This window comes from Corylus avellana, chromosome 2, assembly GCF_965113065.1.
Source record: "Corylus avellana chromosome 2, dhCorAvel1.hap1.2, whole genome shotgun sequence".
NCBI classification, from domain to species: domain Eukaryota; kingdom Viridiplantae; phylum Streptophyta; class Magnoliopsida; order Fagales; family Betulaceae; genus Corylus; species Corylus avellana.
Genome location: NC_142491.1, coordinates 38949948 through 38969560, shown reverse-complemented (window position 1 = coordinate 38969560; position 19613 = coordinate 38949948). Strand labels below are relative to the sequence as shown.

At 36.0% G+C, this 19613-nt stretch overlaps 2 protein-coding genes and 1 pseudogene across 2 annotated transcripts; all 3 read right to left on the bottom strand.

The window, feature by feature from the left end:
• Positions 1-301: 301 nt before the first annotated feature.
• Positions 302-4240, bottom strand: LOC132187212 (amine oxidase [copper-containing] alpha 3, peroxisomal-like). Its single transcript, XM_059601450.2, has 5 exons — positions 3465-4240; positions 2086-2470; positions 1897-2010; positions 633-1171; positions 302-538 (listed from the first exon to the last, which is right to left on the bottom strand). The coding sequence occupies exons 1-5, from the start codon at positions 4238-4240 to the stop codon at positions 334-336; spliced, it is 2019 nt and encodes a 672-aa protein (XP_059457433.2). The 3' UTR covers positions 302-333.
• Positions 4241-6855: 2615 nt separating this feature from the next.
• On the bottom strand, positions 6856-11239 carry LOC132187221 (amine oxidase [copper-containing] alpha 3, peroxisomal). The gene is made up of 5 exons (XM_059601462.2): positions 10467-11239; positions 9228-9612; positions 9039-9152; positions 7259-7797; positions 6856-7146 (listed from the first exon to the last, which is right to left on the bottom strand). The coding sequence occupies exons 1-5, from the start codon at positions 11237-11239 to the stop codon at positions 6942-6944; spliced, it is 2016 nt and encodes a 671-aa protein (XP_059457445.2). The 3' UTR covers positions 6856-6941.
• Positions 11240-17221: 5982 nt separating this feature from the next.
• LOC148587733 (uncharacterized) lies at positions 17222-18117 on the bottom strand (annotated as a pseudogene).
• Positions 18118-19613: the final 1496 nt, after the last annotated feature.

Sequence of the window (19613 nt, the reverse complement as noted above, 5' to 3'; positions counted from 1 at the left end):
TGGCCAAGTTATTAAAGAACCCAAGGGTCCAAAAGAAGGCCCAAGAGAAGCTGGACCGCATGCATAATCGGACTTCTCAAGCCCTCCCTTACTTACAATGTGCTATTCTGTTTTTATTTTATTTTGGGATGCTTGCAATCTTGACGGGTGGTTTACGCTACAAAGATCTCCTTGATGTAACCCAAATGCAATTGAGATACTTGTAATCTTGTCCGTTGGAAAATTATAGCAAATGATGTCATTATTGAATGAGCTGAGAAATTATTTTATTCTTCAACTGTTAAACCCTTCTTAATTTATTTATGGTTCGCATTATGATAATTACATAAAATCCTAGCCTTGGGTGGTGCAGTTAGGCCCTGGTACAACACTGGGAGCTCTTGTTTTAAGTACTGGATTGCTGTCAAAGAAATTGTTAGGCCGTAGCTCAAACCCACCACTTAACGTTGGCATCACCGGAAACTCATCTTGGGAAGGGACATGATGGAATCCAATTGTGTACCACAATACTATGTCCTTGTTTTCAATCTCCCTATTCCTGCGCATCCATCCAATTTCAAAACAAAACATATATGAATTTAGTCACAATTATCGAATGCAGTCAATTATGTTTATATTGATCTATGTGGTACCTGAGACTCCAAACTGCTAAGGTATCCTCTCCTCGGCTTTGATCAACGAATGCTCCTCCTGCCCATTTCTCTGACTTGTTATAGGGTGTAACCCACACATTATTATTTGTGAAGGCTCCCCGGATCTGTGGATAATCATCGTTCGACAGGAGGGGATGTGCCACTGACCCTGGAATCAGACGGTATCCGACATTATTCCCAAGTTTGGTTTTCTTATTGGGATTCACAACTATTAGCTCAAGTTGATTCAAGCCTAACTGAATTCGAGCTTCTTCTTCAGTTTTAGCCGTTTCACTCACAACCGTCCAATAACTTTTCCTTGGTGAGCTTTGGTTTGTTGTTCGGATTGTCTCCAAATTGTTCTTGACAAAGGAGTTGGCTTCACCATCCACGTCGAGGTCAAGGTAGTACGTCAAGAAGTGATCATGGTAGATACCTATAGTGTTATTTGCTAACAAAGTCCCATGGACATCCTCTGTTATCTCATCTGTGTGGGTGTATGTCACACCCTTCACTTCTAGCACGCCAGTTAGCCCAACCTATTAGGATTAGAGGAAGTAATCACCAATTTTGACATTTCTATGTTAATCAATATTGAGTGTACATGCATACATGCATGATATAAAAAAACTCATAGAATAATATTGCTACACATACTAACACTTTGTGCGCATCCCAGATAGATGTGACAATTCGTATTAGTGTGTTAGGTTTAGGTCGTGTCGAGGAATAAGTATAAGATTATATAGGTCAGTCCTAACTTAATTCATTAAATTAAATAGATCAGACTCCTCGACCTTAATTTCATGTTGTGCTCGTGTCAAAAATTAATAGCCCTTATGTTAGGTGTTGGGCCGGGTTCGGGTCATAATGATGCATGTATATAAGACTATATAGGTCAATCCTGACCTCATCCATTTAATTAAATAGATCAAACCTCTCAACCATAATTTCATGTTGGGTTCGTGCATGCTGGGTTTATGGATTATGTCAAAAATTACAAGCTTTTATGTTAAGTGTGGAATGTATGTAAATAAGATTATATAGGTCAACCCTAACTTGAACTATTTAATTAAATTGGTCAGACTCCTTAACTCTAATATGCTAATTTCATATCGAGTTAATAGATCGTGTAAAAATTGCCAACCTGAATTAATCCCAAATTAATGTAGTGGTACATGTTTCTTGATGATGCAACTCTTATTTCATTTTAAAGTTGAAAAAAAAAATAAAAAAAAATAAAATTCCAAGCTAATAATTATACCCCCAATTTAATGGTGCCATCTGGCTTGAATTCCCAATCAATAATATAGTCATAGTTGCCCACTACAGCGACCATCCTCACCACCAGGCTCACTTCTGCCCTAACCTCCCTTATCTGCAATTCCATATAATCATTATATAAAACTATCAATTAAGTCCAAAAAATAATAATAATAAAAATGTCACTTACAACTTCATCAGAAATCTCCGACTCAGTGTGACGCCACATTATATTTCCCGCATAGCGTTCGAAAATACAAAGCGCATTGGATATTTTGACAGGCACACCATCTTGACCGGCGTAATATGCGTCCCTAAATACTGCATTGGCTGGGCAATCGGCGAAGGGCTGGAGTGATACTGCAGATTGACCGAAACCAAATTCGCCACAATCGAAGAAAGTTTTGTAGTACCAATCCTCAGTTGGGTCCATGTAAGGCACAAATAACTCGGATATAAATCCTCTGTATAACACCCGTCGATTTGTCTGCTTCTCAATGTCATAAACTGATGCTAGAGAAATTATTGGACCAACTCGTTGATCAAATCCTAGGTGGAATATCCAGTTTGCCCAACTAATCACAAACAAATTAATTTGCTCTTAAGATATATATAAACTTTATCTGGAAAAAATGTTGTAACTTGTACTTGACCATAGGTGCAAAGTTTTTAATATCCTGAATTTAGGAATTAGAATACCGTATTTGTCCTTCAAATATATATACAAAAAAGTTTAAGAAAAAACTAAAAAACATTGGGAGAGACGAGCTAGGTAATTGAGCTACCGCCAAAGAAGTAGGGGTGAAGAAGCGGGCAGCTAACCGCACTAACCGTTAACCACTTTTAAAAGCGGTTAAAAAAAACCACTAACCTCCTTGGCGGTTATGGTTAGCAGTTTTAGGTTTTTTCAAAACCACTAATCGCATATATACATATATACACACCCATGAAATGGTGTCGTTTTTGTGTTTAAAATTTTAAATATATATAAAATTGTATAAACATTTATAAATTATGTCGTATGTAGTATGATATTATCATATTACCATAAAAACGACATTGTTTTTTTTTTTTTCTTTTAAAAATCGGTTAGCGGTTATTAGAGTTATTAACCACTAACTGTCTAGATAGTTAGTGAATTTTACTAACCGTCTTTTCACCAGGAGTGGTCAATCGATCTACCTCAAAATCAAGAGCACCAAATGGGCTTTGCCTGAGGGCTTACTGGACCAGCGGCATGCAACATGTTAACCAACTATAGACCTTCGGAAAGTTTGAATGTGGGCCCTTTGTTAAGGAACTAGATCATCTCCAAGTCTGAATGTGGGCAGTTAATTATATTTAAAGAGTATTTTTGTCTTTTTATTTTTTTTGGAACAAAAATATCCCTCAATAATATAACTAACTGGATGAACCGAAGATGATCCTAATTCTTTTGGTAATTGGTGTTATGTAATGAGTTTTCAACTAAATGAATGAATCGAAAAATATAAAAAAACGAAATCACATGGAATTGGATGAATCTGTTTGCACAAAAGAATAAAAAAAGCTTAACTTCTGTACGCTGACCTGATATTGTGCCCATCTATCTTAAATCCTGGTCCGTCCGGTTGCCCGAAGGTTGCACCATTTGGATGAGGACCAAACGGTGGCTTCTGCATCGATGCCCGATAGTCTGTTCCCTGAGCTTTTGGGACTGGAGCAATAGACCTATCGTAGTATTCAACAATCTTCATCTCATCCAAATCAACCACCAACAATATTCCTTCCACCGGTCTCAAGTAGAAATTAATTGTTCCTTCCTTGTAGTAGCATTGTAGATTCAACACCCTCTTACTCTCCACCTCTCCGTACCATCCGGCTGTATACGTGGTGCAAAGGACATCTGATAAGTTCAGCCGCCTCTTCTCAATCGATTTGATGAATGGCTCATATGTTTCTGGCAATGCGGATGCAGCATCTTGTTCATCAAAGGTAAGCAGAGGATAACCATGTCCAAGGTAAACATTGTCGGAGACTAATGAACTGGTCGTCAAGTCCACTATTAAGTCGTGGGATTCTTTTTTGAGACGTATGGTGACCAAGGCACGGCGAGGTGGGGATGTGGAGTCGGGGTTTGATAGCCATGAGAGGATAGTGGGTTTGTCTGGCTCGTCCAAACCTATGTACTGGAAGGTTAGGTTGTGGTTTGGGGTGGGGTATGACTTCTTGACTATGGTTTGGACCAGGGTGAACTCGGATGGGGTTAGAGGGTCTAGGGGGTGGTGCTGATGGCTTGAGACCAGTGAGAAGGTGTAGAGAGATAAGAGTAAGAAGACCATTAGTAGTGTCAACATTGATGCCATGGCTCTGTGCTGAAAAATTAAGGACTCTTAATTTGCCCTTAAATAGACCTTTCAAGTGTCATAATTTATCAGTTTCAACAATGTAAGGCGCGCAAGTCAAGATAAGCTAATTAGGAGATGGGGTAATAGACACAAGGGTATATTTCTTAAATAGTTAATATGAATCTTGACTTTTGCGGGGTTTGATAGCCACCACTTGTACAACCCTAACTACAGCCTATAAGCCTAAAACTTTTTAACTTAAAATTTTTGTTCATGCCCTGGAAGAAATATTATGGCATGAAAACTCCCAAGTTAACAACTTGATAGTGGTCCATTCCCTTTGGTAGTTGTATGTGCCTAGCACTTGCCTAGCTACGAAATGCAGATGGTAAACAAAAATCTAATGTAATAAGTACAACAGTTAATATATAAGGAAAAATATCTTTTACCCCCATAAAGTATCAATGAATTTGCAATTTTAACCATAATGTTTAAAAAGTGACATTTTACCTTCTTAAAGAATTTGACATTGACACTTAGCCTCATAAAGTATACTTTACCCCTCCAAACTATTTTATGTTTACATTTTACCCACCCGAAGTAACTAAGTTTTGGGGGATAAAGTGTATTTTATGGGGTCAAATGTCAATGTTAGATACTTTATGAGAGGTCTTATGTCATTTTTTAAACATTAGGATTAAAATTACAAATCTGTGGATACTTTAGTGTGGTAAAATATATTTTTCCCTATTATATAATGAAAGCCTAAAGCTTTTCATTTAAAATTTGCAGTCATGCCTTGGAATGAATATTAGGTCAAGAAAAATCCAAAATTAACAATTCAATAAGTTCTTTCTATAATTAGATGGCTGCTTTCAAGCTTCCCGCCCCTTTCCATTCAGGCCTTGGAAGGAATATTAGGGCATGGAAACTCCCAAATTAACAACTTCATTGTAGGTTTCATTTTTCTCGTAAGCCACAAGGCACAAATCTGGGTGTGTTTGGCAAAAGGTTTGAAAAAAGAAGTGGGCTATAACAGATTTGATTGATGTGAGAAAAAAAAATAAGAATGTTTTATATAAAAAAAAGTGAAAAAATTTGTTTTATAGTAATTTTTTTTATTTGAATAGTAATAAAAAATAATTGATGTAATGTAAAAATAAAAATGTTATAATTGATTTTGAGAGAAATTTTTTAAATTTTTTGATCCGGTTCGGCCAGCTCCTTTGCCAAACACAGCCTTAATGACAAAAATGTAATGAGTACGTAATAGCTACAACCTACGAGCCTAATGCTACTTTTTCACTTTAAATTTGTGGTCATGCTTGTTTTAAAAAGACGGTTGCTTTCAATCTTCCTAGTCCTTTCATTTTGGTTGTCTACGTACGTAACTAGCATTTGTCCACTCAAAAGTAGTTGACATAAGTACAACATTTAATGCATTCTCTAAGCTACAAATTCATTTCAAGAAAGAATAATCCTAACATTCCAATACTTTTTTTAAAATTCTTTTTTTTAAATGATTTGGTTTATTCAATAAATAAATAGATTTATATATATATATATATATATATATATTTTAAATGAATGTGGGGTTTAGATTATTTGAGAAAGGAACTTTGAGAAAAAGTGTTAGGATGCATGTATAGCAGCCATCTACATGAAAACTACAACCTACAAGCCTAGAACTTTTCACTTAAATTTTTTGTTCATGCCTTGGAAGGAATATTAGGGCATGGAAACTCCAAAATTATATGAATGGAATTGATACACAATAGCTGTAACCTACAAGTATGTAGAAATGATTCTTTATATTTTATTTGAAATAGAGAGTATTCATTTAGATAAAAGAGTGATAAAATTAGAACAAAATTGTCCTCATCTTTAAAAGGTTGGACAATTTAATCCTACCATTTTATCTAAATGGCTCATCTCCATTAATTCATTTGAAATAAAGATGATCCTATATATTTCCAAGCCTAAAGCTTTTCACTTAAAAATCGCGGTATTGCCTTGGAAGGAACACAAGGTCACGAAAACTCCCAAATTAACCTCAATAGGTTGTTCCAAAAAGATGGCTAGCTGCTTTCAATCTTCTCTGCCCTTTCTTTTTAGTACAACATTTAATGCATCATCTAAGTTACAAATTCATTACGTAAGTGGAATCAATACCTGAGAACTACAACCTACAAGCCTAAAAGTTCTCACTTAAAATTTTCATTCATGCCTTGGAAGGAATATTTAGGCATGGAAACTCCTAAATTAATGTAGGAAAATAGATTGAATCAATAGTTGAGTTGTCAAATACTGAATTAATGGCATTGTAATATCTTGACATAAAATATTAGGATTAAGATTTCCTACAATTTCTTTAAAATTGTATGTCATCAAATTATGTAATTTAGGCCTTTTTAGGTATCGAACTGCTTGAAAAATACTATCTATTAAAAATGTGAAATTCATTTTCACTTTTGTAAAAACATTTCTTCGGTGTATATATATATATATACCGACCACAATAGTTGTTCAATCTTGCGTAAATCAAGTACTCGATCCCTGAATCACGGACAGATCAACAACTACAAAAGAAAGGAAGAATTGATGGAAAATTATAGCAAACGATATTGTCATTATTGAATGAGCTGAGGAATTATTTTATTCTCCAACTATTAAACCCTTCTTAATTTATTTATGGTTCGCATTATGATAACATAAAATCCTAGCCTTGGGTGGTGCAGTTAGGCCCTGGTACAACATTGGGAGCTCTTGTTTTAAGTACTGGATTGCTCTCAAAGAAATTGTTAGGCCGTAGCTCAAACCCACCACTTAACGTTGGCATCACCGGAAACTCATCCTGGGAAGGGACATGATGAAATCCAATTGTGTACCACAATACTATGTCCTTGTTTTCAATCTCCCTATTCCTGCACACCCATCCATCCAATTCAATACAATATATATATATATATATATAGAATTTAGTCACAATTATCGAATGCAGTGATCAATTATGTTTATGTTCTATATATGTGGTACCTGAGACTCCAAACTGCTAAGGTATCCTCTCCTCGGCTTTGATCTACGAATGCTCCTCCTGCCCATTTCTCTGATTTGTTATAAGGTGTGACCCAGACATTTTTATTTGTGAAGGCTCCTCGGATCTGTGGAAAATCATCGTACGACAGAAGGGGATGTGCCACTGACCCTGGAATCAGACGATATCCGACATTATTCCCAACTTTAGTTTTCTTATTGGGATTCACAACTATTAGCTCAGGTTGATTCAAGCCTAGCTGAATTCGAGCTTCTCCTTCAGTTTTAGCTGTCTCACTCACAACTGTCCAATAACTTTTCCTTGGTGAGCTTTGGTTTGTTGTTCGGATCGTCTCCAAATTGTTCTTGACAAAGGAGTTGGCTTCACCATCCACGTCGAGGTCAAGATAGTACGTCAAGAAGTGATCGTGGTAGATACCTATAGTGTTATTTGCTAACAAAGTCCCATGGACATCCTCTCTTATCTCATCTGTGTGGGTATATGTCACACCCTTCACTTCTAGCACGCCAGTTAGCCCAACCTATTAGGATTAGAGGAAGTAATCACCAATTTTGATTTTGACATTTCTATGTTAATCAATATTGAGTGAACATGCATACATGATATAAAAAAATTCATAGAATAATGCTATAGATACTAACACTTTGTTTGCAGTGTGCATCCCAAATAAGGATGACAATTCGTGTTCGTGTGTTGAATTTGAGACATGTCGAGAAATAAGAATAAGATTATATAGGTCAACCCTAATATGACTAATTTAATTAAATGAGTTAAAGCCATCTACCCTAATTTCGTGTCGAATTTGTAAGTCTTATAAAAAATTATAAACATTTATATATGTCAAGTGTCGGGCTCGAGTCATGTTGAAACATGGATATAAGAGTACTATATAGGTCAACCATAACCTTATTCATTTAATTAAAGTGGTCAAATACTTCAACCCTAAGAGCATTCTCAATGGAAGAGCCAAATGTTACTTTTATTTAAAATGACTCTTCAAATGTTTAAAAAACCCCCTCTTAGTAAAAAAAAAATGTAAAATAGATATTTGATTGGAAGAGCCAAAAAAAAAAAAAAAAAAAAAAGCTAAATGTAGCAGCCCATTTCAAGGGAGCCATTTATTTTTTATTGTTTCTCACCTGTTTTCTCTTCTTTTTTTTTTCAAATCTTTTCCTACTTTTTCTCACATGTTCTCTTTTTTCAAAAACTTTTCATATTTTCTCTCTCACATGTTCTCTTTTTTCCAAAACTTTTCATATTTTTTCTCTCACATGTTCTATTTTTTCCAAAACTTTTCTCACTTTTAATAATATTTATATGATATAGATAAAAATATAGCTAATAGGATGTAGGAGACCTTTAAAAATTCATTAGTTAAACTAGATAAAGTGCCTTAGGAGACCTTTAAATTCATTAGAAGCTATTTTGCATAAAAATTTGGCTCATCTATTAGGAATGCTCTAACCCACTAATTTTTAGGGGTGAATGTGGTTACGCTTAGTGGTTATTGGCTAAAACCGCTAACCGTAACCGTCTTTTCACCCCTAAAAATTAGTAGGTTAACATTGAAGTATTTGACCCCTTTAATTAATTAGATGAATAAGAACCGTAACCGATTAGGAAATTTTCACCTGTGTTGAGTTTATATTATCAAGTTTGACATCCTTAGTCGCAAATTCGGTACAAGTTTCTAGATGATTTCATTTTTAAAGTTGAAAAAATAAAATAAAAAAAATGATAATCGCAAGCTGATAATCATACCCCCAATTTAATGGTGCCACTTGGCTTGAATTCCCAGTCAATAATATAGTCATAGTTGCCCACCACGGCGACCATCCTCACCACTAGGCTCACTTCTGGCCTAACCTCCCTTATCTGCAATACCATATAATTGTCATATAAAACTATCAATTAAGTCCAAATAATAATAATAATAAAAATGTCACTTACAACTTCATCTAGAATCCCTGTCTCAGTGTGACGCCACATTATATTTCCCGCATAGCGTTCGAAAATACAAAGCGCATTTGATATTTTCACAAGCACGCCATCTTGACCGGCATAATATGCGTCCCTAAATACTGCATTGGACGGGCAATCGGCGAAGGGCTGGAGTGATACTGCAGATTGACCGAAACCAAATTCACCACAATCGAAGAAAGTTTTGTAGTACCAATCCTCAGTTGGGTCCATGTAAGGCACAAATAACTCGGATATAAATCCTCTGTATAGCACCCGCCGATATGTTTGCTTCTCAACGTCATAAATTGATGCTACAGAAATTATCGGACCAACTCGAACATCGAATCCTAGGTGGAAAATCCAGTTTGCCCAACTAAACACAAACAAATTTGATGTTTTGTCAATATTTTAATTTTTGTCTTAATATATATTTAGTTTTTTCTTTTAAAATTTAAATATAATAAAAATTAATCTTTTCAACACATGATGCTTGTATGGTGTTGTAACGTGGCAACACGATTACGTAATAATTATCCCATTTGTTGATAATTGACCACACACCAATAATTTGGTCGAGATAGAACTTGCAAATAATTTGGCCATACTCAAATATAAGAAGGGTTCGCTAATTGTTGTGGGACTCTCCCTCCAAGTGGGCTTGGCCCGAGGGCTAACTGGGCTAATAACAGCCAGTCGATTGAAGATAGATCTTTTAAAGCATCTTTAAGAAAATAGGTAAATCTTACATAATAATCAGATTTGATTATTATTAACCTTTTTTTTTTTTTTTTTTTTAGCAGAATAAGTATTTTGCAGTTTTTCTTTTAGTATGAATAATAAATAAGTAAATTAACATATTTACTATTCACATTATAAATTTTGTTCATTATTATTTTTAACTCTCTTTCTTCCTTTTTCTCTTTCTCCTCCTCTTTCTTTCACACTCTTTCTCACACAAAATAATATTTAAAGAAAACAGATAGTTGAATAAAAAATCTGTTAAAGTATATATAAAAAAAAATGAATAGTTAAAGTAAATTTTTTTCTTATTTTTTTTGGGTAAATATTTTGCCTACATATGCTAAAGATGCTCGTGAAGTTTAAGCATGGGCATAGAGTCAGCTGGCCCTTCAATAATCAGTCCGCCACCATTAAATGTTACATAATTTTTAAGAAATGAATTAATGAATTGAATTTTTTTTAAATAAAATAAAAAACAGTCTTGACCTGATAATGTGCCCGTCTATCTTAAATCCAGGTCCGTCTGGTTGGATGAAGGTTGCACCATTTGGATGCGGACCGAAGGGTGGCTTCTGCGTTGATGCCCGGTAATCTGTTCCCTGAGCTTTTGGGACCGGAGCAATAGACCTATCGTAGTATTCAGCAATCTTCATCTCATCCAAATCAACTACCAACAGTATTCCTTCCACTGGTCTCAAGTAGAAATTAACTGTTCCTTCCTTGTAGTAACATTGTAGCTTCAACACCCTCTTACTTTTCACCTCTCCGTACCACCCGGTTGTATACGTGGAGCAAACCACTTGTGATAACTTCAGCCCCCTCTTCTCAATTGACTTGATGAATGGCTCATATGTTTCTGGCAATTTCGTTGCAGCAGTCGGTTCGTCAAGGGTAAGCAGAGGGTAGCCATGTCCATGGTAAACATTGTCGGAGACTATCGAACGGGTGGATAAGTCCACTGTGATCTCGTGGGATTGTTTCTCGACACGTATGATGACGGCGGCCCGGCGAGGTAGGGGTTTGGAGGCCGGGTTTGATAGCCATAAGAGGATGGTGGGTTTGTCTGGCTCGTCCAAACCTATGTACTGGAAGGTTAGGTTGTGGTTTGGGCTGGGGTATGATTTATTGACTATGGCTCGAACCAGGGTGAACTCGGATGGGGTTAGAGGGTCTAGGGGGTGGTGCTGATGGCTTGAGACCAGTGAGAAGGTGTAGAGTGATAAGAGTAAGAAGACCATTAGTGTCAACATCGAAGCCATGGCTCTGTGCTGAAAAATTCAGCCCTCTTTGCCCTTAAATAGACTTTTCAATTGTCCCCAGCCTTTCATAAACTTACAGTTCTACTTACCTTAAAATAAAAAATAATAGGTCCACGTGGTTTACATTGATGTAGGGGGCGAGCTACGTGGTCTCTTGGGGGTCCATGACAAGCCCATGATTTTTTACTGTGCCTATAAAAATAGGGTTTTCTATACAAGGGGGTGGACATGAAGCAAGATTTGGGGGAGAGACTATAGGGCTTTCAGAGAGGTAAGGGTGTTGCGAGAAGGAAGGAAGAGAGGGGAGTAGTTCCTGAGGGGTTGAAAATTTTGGGTTAACTTGAATGGCTGAGATTTTAGATGAGAAGATCCGAGGTGTTTGAAAATGGAACAGAAGAAAAGAGGCTTTCGAAATGGTGTTGGTCTAGGTGCTTGTTAGCTGCCAGGAGAGGGGTAAAAACTGAATGCAAATGATGACGAAGTAATGACTAGACTTGGGGTAATCAAATGATGGAGGAGAGAAAAACGTGTGGAAAAAAATGATATATATATATATATATATAGATATTCTGTTATTAAAATAGCAGTATATATACTATAATATCTAGTATAGTATATACTAAATAAACATATTATTATTAAAATAACAGCATGTATACTAAATATTATAGTGTATGCTATAATATCTAGTATAGTGTATACTAGATAATAATATATACTCCCCTATATATATATATATATATATATATATGTTGTTATTAAAATAGCAGCATGTATATTAGATATTATAGTGTATACTATAATATCTAGTATAGTATATATTAAATAAATATATTATTATTAAAATAACAGCATGTATACTAAATATCATAGCGTATGTTATACTATCTAGTATAGTGTATACTAGATAATAATATATACACCCCCGTGGAAGTGGCTTAGTGGTAGGAAGCCCATCTTTCTTTTCCTTGTGACTTGTGAGCCCACAGTTGGAGACTTGACAAGCCCCACTAGTGCATGGGTGGTCCCATGCCATGTGTTCCGGACATAAATGTATACATCCTTTTACTTTCATGTGTACGGATGCAGGCATTTATATAAAATAAATGCAAACAAAAATGAATCATCAATTGATATAAAGAAATTGAGTTTGGACCCAAATTCAAACTATATATATATATATATATATATATATATATATAGTAATGCTATAAGTTTTTTTAAAGTTTTTTTAAAGGTATTCAAAATGTGATGTGATCTTTAAAATTATCGTTAAATTTGAGATGTGATTTATTAACTTTTGATTTATTGATAATTTTAAAAGTCGCGTTACATTTTAAAGGACTCTAAAAAAACTCTAAAAATACTAATAACATATATATATATACTAATAACATTATATATATATATATATATATATATATATATATATAGTGCATGGGTGGTCCCCTGCCTTGTGTTCAGGACATAAATGTATATATCCTTTTACTTTTACGTGTACGGATGCAGGCATTTATATAAAATAAATGCAGACAAAAATGAATCATCGGTTGATATAAAGAAACTGAGTTTGGACCCAAATCCAAACTATATAAATACACAACAGTCAGTTTTTAATTTGCCTCACATTTTTGTCGTTAGGTCGCCTGACAACTAGTGTAGGGCATGCATGCAGCGACCAATTGTCTTCATGTCATGATGGCGATCATGGTCCTGATTAGTGGACCTGGAGAGTGGAGACTAATCAGGAGATGGTCCAGGTCCTGGTCATGGTCCTGATTTGATGGACCTGTTACTGGCCTCAAGCATTATTGACTAGTTGCCCTTGCCCCCTTCATTTTTGTAATATCAATTCATTATGTTTGGTTTATTTCGATCGATCTGTCTCTTCTTCAAACCAGTGCGCGTTAACGTACGTATAATGATTGATTTGTGTAAAAGGTTTTCATATGTATGTATGGTTAGCATGTAAGATATTGAATATATATAAATGCTAATTAACAATATAATTAGCAGCGGAAATTTAATATATATATATATATATATATATATATATATATATACCTCCATCCATTGCTTTGCTCAAGCAGCTTGAAGAACGACTCCACAGCAATCAAACTAAAACTAAACAATTTTATTGAGAGGTTCTTCTGACCTATGCTTACTAGTGAGTGCCAATTGATGGAATACACAGGCCTTATTTATAGGTAGGTCAGGGGACTCTCAATTAGAGCTGTTACCTTAATTATTCCTCCCATCAAGGAATAAAAAATCAATCAATACAACTAATTGATTCCACAAACATTAAATCATTAATTAAATCAAATACTTGTTCCACAAGAATTAAATCAGTGATTTAATTCAGAATATTTGATTGAAATCAAATACTTGTTCCACAAGAATTAAATCAGTCATTTAATTCATAATATTTGATTTACATAATAAGCTTCAAATTGGAATAGAATATTGAACACCGTAATTTTATAATTACAATAATATATGTGACATAAGAGACATACTTAAATGGAATTTCTTACATTCTCCCACTTGGCCCTTATGACACATAAATTCCTTATGGTGTTCAGTTCTATGATTTGGCCAATACTTTATCTATTCCAACCATTCATGGAATCCTCCCACTCATTCAAGGAATACTACACACGAATCATGGCGGTAAAGCTTTTATGTAATAAGCCGTCCCTTCCATGTATCACGATGTCTAATACCTCCCTAAATGAGTACTTTATGGATAATGTACTTAATGAATGAACTTCCTATAAGTCATTCGGGTCCAAACTTAATTTTATCCTCATGGATAAGATAATAAATGTGCACAAAACTTTATTAAAATAACATGATGTCTATAGACTGAATAGAAAGAACTAAGTACAAAATGAATCAATGAGCCTCATATGCTCCACATGACTTTTAAACTGCTTTACCGGTAAACCTTTAGTCATGGGATCCGCAATCATCAGTTCAATACTAATATGCTCAATGAATACTTCATTCCTTTTAATGTTCTCTCTCACACGAAGGTACTTGATGTCGATATGCTTACTTCTGCTTCCACTTTTATTATTCTTAGAAAAGAAAATGGCAGCACGATTATCGCAGAAGATCTTGATTGGTCTCGCTATAGAATCGACAACCTTGAGACCACTAACAAAATTTCTTAACCATAATGCCTGTGTAGTGGCTTCATAGCATGCAATAAATTCAGCTTCCATTGTAGATGTAGCAATTATAGTCTGCTTGCTGCTTCTCCAAGATATAGCTCCTCCAGCAAGAAGAAAGATATATCCTGAAGTAGACTTCCTGCTATCCACACATCCAGCAAAATTTGAATCTGAATATCCAACCACCTCCAAATGGTCAGTGTGTCTGTATGTCAGACTGTAGTCCTTGGTTCCTTGCAAATACCGCATCACTTTCTTTGCAGCTTTCCAATGTTCCAATCCTGGGTTGCTTTGATATCGACCCAGCATTCCAACTGCCATTGCAATGTCAGGTCTAGTACAGACCTGTGCATATAATAGGCTGCCAACTGCAGATGCATATGGGATACTTTTCATCTGTTCTTGTTCCAATGCATTCTGGGGACACTGATTATTACTGAATTTATCCCCTTTAATGATAGGTGCTATAGAAGTTGAACAGTTCTTCATTCTGAATCTCTCTAAAACCTTTTCAATGTAAGCCTTCTGAGACAATCTCAATATTCTTTGATTTCTGTCTCTGTGAATCTCTATGTCAATGACATATGAGGCTTCACCCAAATCTTTCATTTCAAAGTTTTGAGAGAGGAACTGTTTGCTTTCTTGTAGCAAACCTAAATCATTAGTTGCAAGCAAAATATCATCTACATATAGGACTAAGAAAATAACTTTGCTCCCACTGACCTTAAGGTATATGCACTGATCAACAAAGTTCTCAACAAAACCATATGAGGTAATAACTTTGTGAAATTTAATATACCATTGGCGGGAAGCTTGTTTTAGCCCATAAATAGATTTCTTTAATTTGCAAGCCTTCTGACTGTTATCATCAAATCTTGCAGGTTGTTTCATGTATACCTCTTCTTCAAGATCCCCATTTTAAAATGTTGTTTTCACATCCATTTGATGTAGCTCTAGATCAAAGTGAGCTACTAATGCCATGATTATTCTAAATGAATCCTTCTTTGATACTGGAGAGAAGGTTTCATGATAATCAATGCCTTCCTTCTGAGTAAATCCCTTGGCCACAAGTCTAGCTTTATACCGTTCAACTTTACCAGAAGCATCTGTTTTGGTTTTGTAAACCCATTTGCAGCCTACGGCTACAGCTCCCTCTGGTAAGTCAACGAGATCCCAAACTTGATTTTTAGCCATGGATTCCATCTCTTCCTTCATGGCATTGAACCAAAATGTGGAGTTATCTCCACTCATGGCTTGTGAAAATGTTTTTGGATCATCTTTAGGCCCAATGTCAAAATCAGACTCTTGGAGGTATACAACATAATCACTAGGGATTGTTGGTCTACATATTCTAGAGGATCTTCTTAATCCTACTTCCTCCCCATTTGGAGGAGGTTGAGTAGGCTCATTTAGAACCTGTTCCTCAGGAGTTGGCTGTTCTGAAATTGATTGTGGTTCAAGGAAATCATTTTGATTTTCCCTAAGCACAATCAAACGTCCTTCATGTGAAGGAGTTTCAGTCAACTCTCGTGCTTCCTCTAATTCAACCATTTGACGATGAGCACTCCCACAAGGTTCAGTATCCTCTATAAATTTTGCATTTATAGACTCAACAATTCTAGGACTATGCGAAGGACAGTAAAACCTAAATCCCTTGGAGTTAACTGCATAGCCCATAAAAAATCCGCTGGTTGTCCTTGGGTCTAATTTCTTTAAACTTGGATTGTAAATCCTTACTTCAGCAAGACAACCCCATATGTGTAAATGATTTAAACTTGGTTTCCACCCATTCCATAATTCAAAAGGTGTCTTGGGGACAGCCTTGGATGGAATCCTGTTTAAAACATACACAGCAGTTTTTAAGGCTTCACTCCATAAAAATAAAGGGAGATGGGAATTACTCAGCATGCTCCTAACCATGTCCACAAGTGTACGATTCCTTCTTTCTGCTACACCATTTTGTTGTGGTGTGCCAGACATTGTGTATTGAGCCACAATACCTTCCTCTTCAAGGAATTTTGCAAATGGACCTATCATTTGTCCCTTTTCTGTGTACCTACCATAGTACTCTCCGCCTCTATCAGATCTTACGATCTTGATTTTCTTTTCCTTTTGTTTTTCTACTTCTACCTTATAGGTCTGGAAAGCATTTAATGCTTCAGCCTTATCATTTAGAAGATAGAGATACATAAACCTTGTATGGTCATCAATAAAAGATATGAAATATCTTTGACCATTTAGGCAGGGAGTAGGAAAAGGTCCACAGATATCAGTGTGTATGATCTCAAGAATCTCAGAACTCCTTTTGGCACCTTTAGTGGTCTTGGTGGTTTGCTTTCCCTTTATGCAATCCACACAAGTACCAAGGTTTGTAAAATCAAGAGTTTTTAAAACTTCATCATTCACTAACCTTTTGATTCTCTCTATGGAGATATGTCCTAATCTCTTGTGCCATAACAAAGCGGAGTTTTGATCCATTAGACTCCTCTTTATGCCAACATCAGTATGCAACGATAAATAATTGTTTTCAAAATTGGGATCTAGATCAATTTTGAATAAACCATCAATTTTTATTCCACCACCAATCAATTGTTCACCTTTAAAAATACTAAAAGTTGAATTGATAAACCAAAATCCAAAACCCACAGCATCCAATTTGGAAACTTAAATTAAATTTCTAGAAAATTCTGGAATAAAAAATACATTTTCAAGGTCTAAAACATATCCAGATTTCAAAATTATTCTAAAGGTCCCAACAGCTTCTACTTGTGAAAATAGTTTGTTTCCTGAATAAACACGTTGTTCATTGCTTGCTAGCTTCCTTGTTGTGAGAAAACCCTGCATTGAGTTGACAATATGGATTGTAGAACCCGAATCAATCCACCATGTATTATTAGGAGCCTCAACAAAAAAAGATTCATGACACACTAGAGATATAAGATTACCTTTTCTTTCGAGCCACTTTATATATTTTTGGCAATCTTTCTTCATATGCCCTTCTTTCTTGCAAAAGTAACAAGTATCCTTCTTGCCAATTTTCTTGATTGGCAACTTGTTCTCCCTTTTGAAGTTTTGGGCATGCTTGCCTATCTTGGTCTTTCCCTTAGCATGAATAGCCATGTGAACACCTTCTGGCTTCTCATGTTTTAACCTCTCTTCCTCTTGAACACACATGGTCAGAAGTTCATTTACTGACCATTTGTCTTTATGTGTGTTGTATGATATTTTAAAAGGAACATACTCAGAGGGAAGAGAGTTCTAAATGAAATGCACCAAGAATGACTCAGATATGTCAATCTCTAGGGACTTGAGTAGAGCTGCCATGTCCCTCATTTCCATAATGTGCTCACGCACACTTCTGGAATTATCAAAGGACTTGCTTGATAGTTTCTTCATTAGGGTGCTGGCTAAGGCCTTGTCAGAACTCACAAATTGTTCCTCAACTGCCTTAATGAATGCCTTAGCCTTAGTGCATTCAGGGATGGAACCCCTGATGCCCTTAGAGACATGAGATTTCATGAACATTAGACTTAAGCGATTTGATCGCTCCCACCGTTCATGTTTAGTAATCTCTTGTAGCGTACTTTCCTCCGTGAGGGCGGGTGGTTCGTCCACACGAAGCGCCAAGTCAAGCTCCAAACACCCCAATGTGAAAAATAAATTTTCTTTCCAGTCAGAAAAATTGTTACCATTAAGCATTGGAACATGAAAAGTTCCATCCATTAAAGCAGTAGGAATAGCTGCAATAACCAAGGAAAAAATTTTAATGCTATGAAATAACTTTATTTAAATTAACCAATGTTAACTTAATAGTAAATTTCAACCTACCTGTGGGCAAAGGTTGCATTATGCATGAAATTTACTCTTTATTAATAAGACTAATAAATTTAGCATTAATAAATAAAATTTTCCGTACCTATGGGCCTAAGAGAAATTTTATTTTTAATGTTAAATTTACTATCTTATTCTAATTAATTCATAAAAAATAAAAACGTCCCTGTGGGGATTGGCAAATTAAATTTATGAATTAATTACAACATGATGTTAATTTTCCGTATGAAGTTCACATATATGATCTTGATGCAATTATCATCATAAAAATCGGGATGCTGTGGCTCTCCAAAAAATTATTATGATAATCACGACTTCATTAACATCATTAACTATATAGATGCCAAACAATAAAATTCCCAAGAATAAAAGACAAAACCATCATGTTAGTGGGTAAACAGTATTTTTCCAAAATACAACCGGATAGTGTCTCAGGTAAGCGGGGGGGCGCACAACGGCACACTTAAGTCCCATGACTTGCCTTGCTAGAGCTTTCCGATTGCAATTTTGGATAGTACCATAAACATTCACCAATACATGAAATTTAGTTAATTATTCTCAGGTCCAGGCATCAAACAATTTATATTTAAACAATTAATAAATGTATCCTTAAGTTCATGCATTAAAGAAATAATAATTTAATACTGAACAATTTAAAAGATAAGATAAATATAAATGCAATATTAAAGCACAATAAATTGAATAGCCTAATGGTCTTAAAGTGACCTTAGGCCTTTATTCCTTAAGAGCCCAAGTTCGAAACCTACCTGAGCCCCCCCCCCCCCTTTTTTTTTTTTTTTTTAAACCAGGTTGGGCTGCTTCTTTACTCCGGATACGGGCCCAGAATTGGGTTACTGGATCGGATCAGCCCAAATTCATTTTTTTTATTTTTTTTTATTTTTAAATCATACCAAAACGGGTTGAAACCCTACCCGAATGATAATACCCGAACCCGAAAAACTTAACACCCAAACCCGGAAAGCTAGCCCCTTGCGCCGCTGCCTCTTCCCCTTCCCCATTCTCCGGTCACCGGCACCGGTTCCTTAATGCGCCGGCCAAAACAGCAGGCACCCCGTGTGGGGCTTCCGGCCAAAACGGTAGGCACCCCGTGTGGGGCTGCCGGCCGTTTTTTTTTTTTTTAGACCGGTGAAATGGCCACCGTTCCGGCCAGAAATCGTAGCTCGTGTAGGCACCGGTTCTGTCCATCACAGGCGGCCCCTTATGGGGCTTCCTCCGTCAACAGCACACCTTATGCGGCCAACGCCGCTGCTGTGGGAGGGGGATTCCGGTGCTGCAAATGGAGAAAGATCGACACTGCAGGTGGGAAAAAACGGTGCTGCAAGTGGTCTCCTTCCTTTATGCGG

Excerpts from the sequence above, each read along its gene's own strand:
- LOC132187212 (XM_059601450.2), bottom strand. The coding sequence starts at position 4,240 with ATGGCATCAATGTTGACACTACTAATGGTCTTCTTACTCTTATCTCTC. Across the intron at positions 2,011-2,085 it reads CGGAGATTTCTGATGAAGTT|ATAAGGGAGGTTAGGGCAGA; the intron begins GTAAGTGACATT and ends ATGGAATTGCAG. Across the intron at positions 1,172-1,896 it reads ATGGCACCATTAAATTGGGG|GTTGGGCTAACTGGCGTGCT; the intron begins GTATAATTATTA and ends TAATCCTAATAG.
- LOC132187221 (XM_059601462.2), bottom strand. The coding sequence starts at position 11,239 with ATGGCTTCGATGTTGACACTAATGGTCTTCTTACTCTTATCACTCTAC. Across the intron at positions 9,613-10,466 it reads ATAGACGGGCACATTATCAG|TTGGGCAAACTGGATTTTCC; the intron begins GTCAAGACTGTT and ends GTTTGTGTTTAG. Across the intron at positions 7,798-9,038 it reads GTGGCACCATTAAATTGGGG|GTTGGGCTAACTGGCGTGCT; the intron begins GTATGATTATCA and ends TAATCCTAATAG.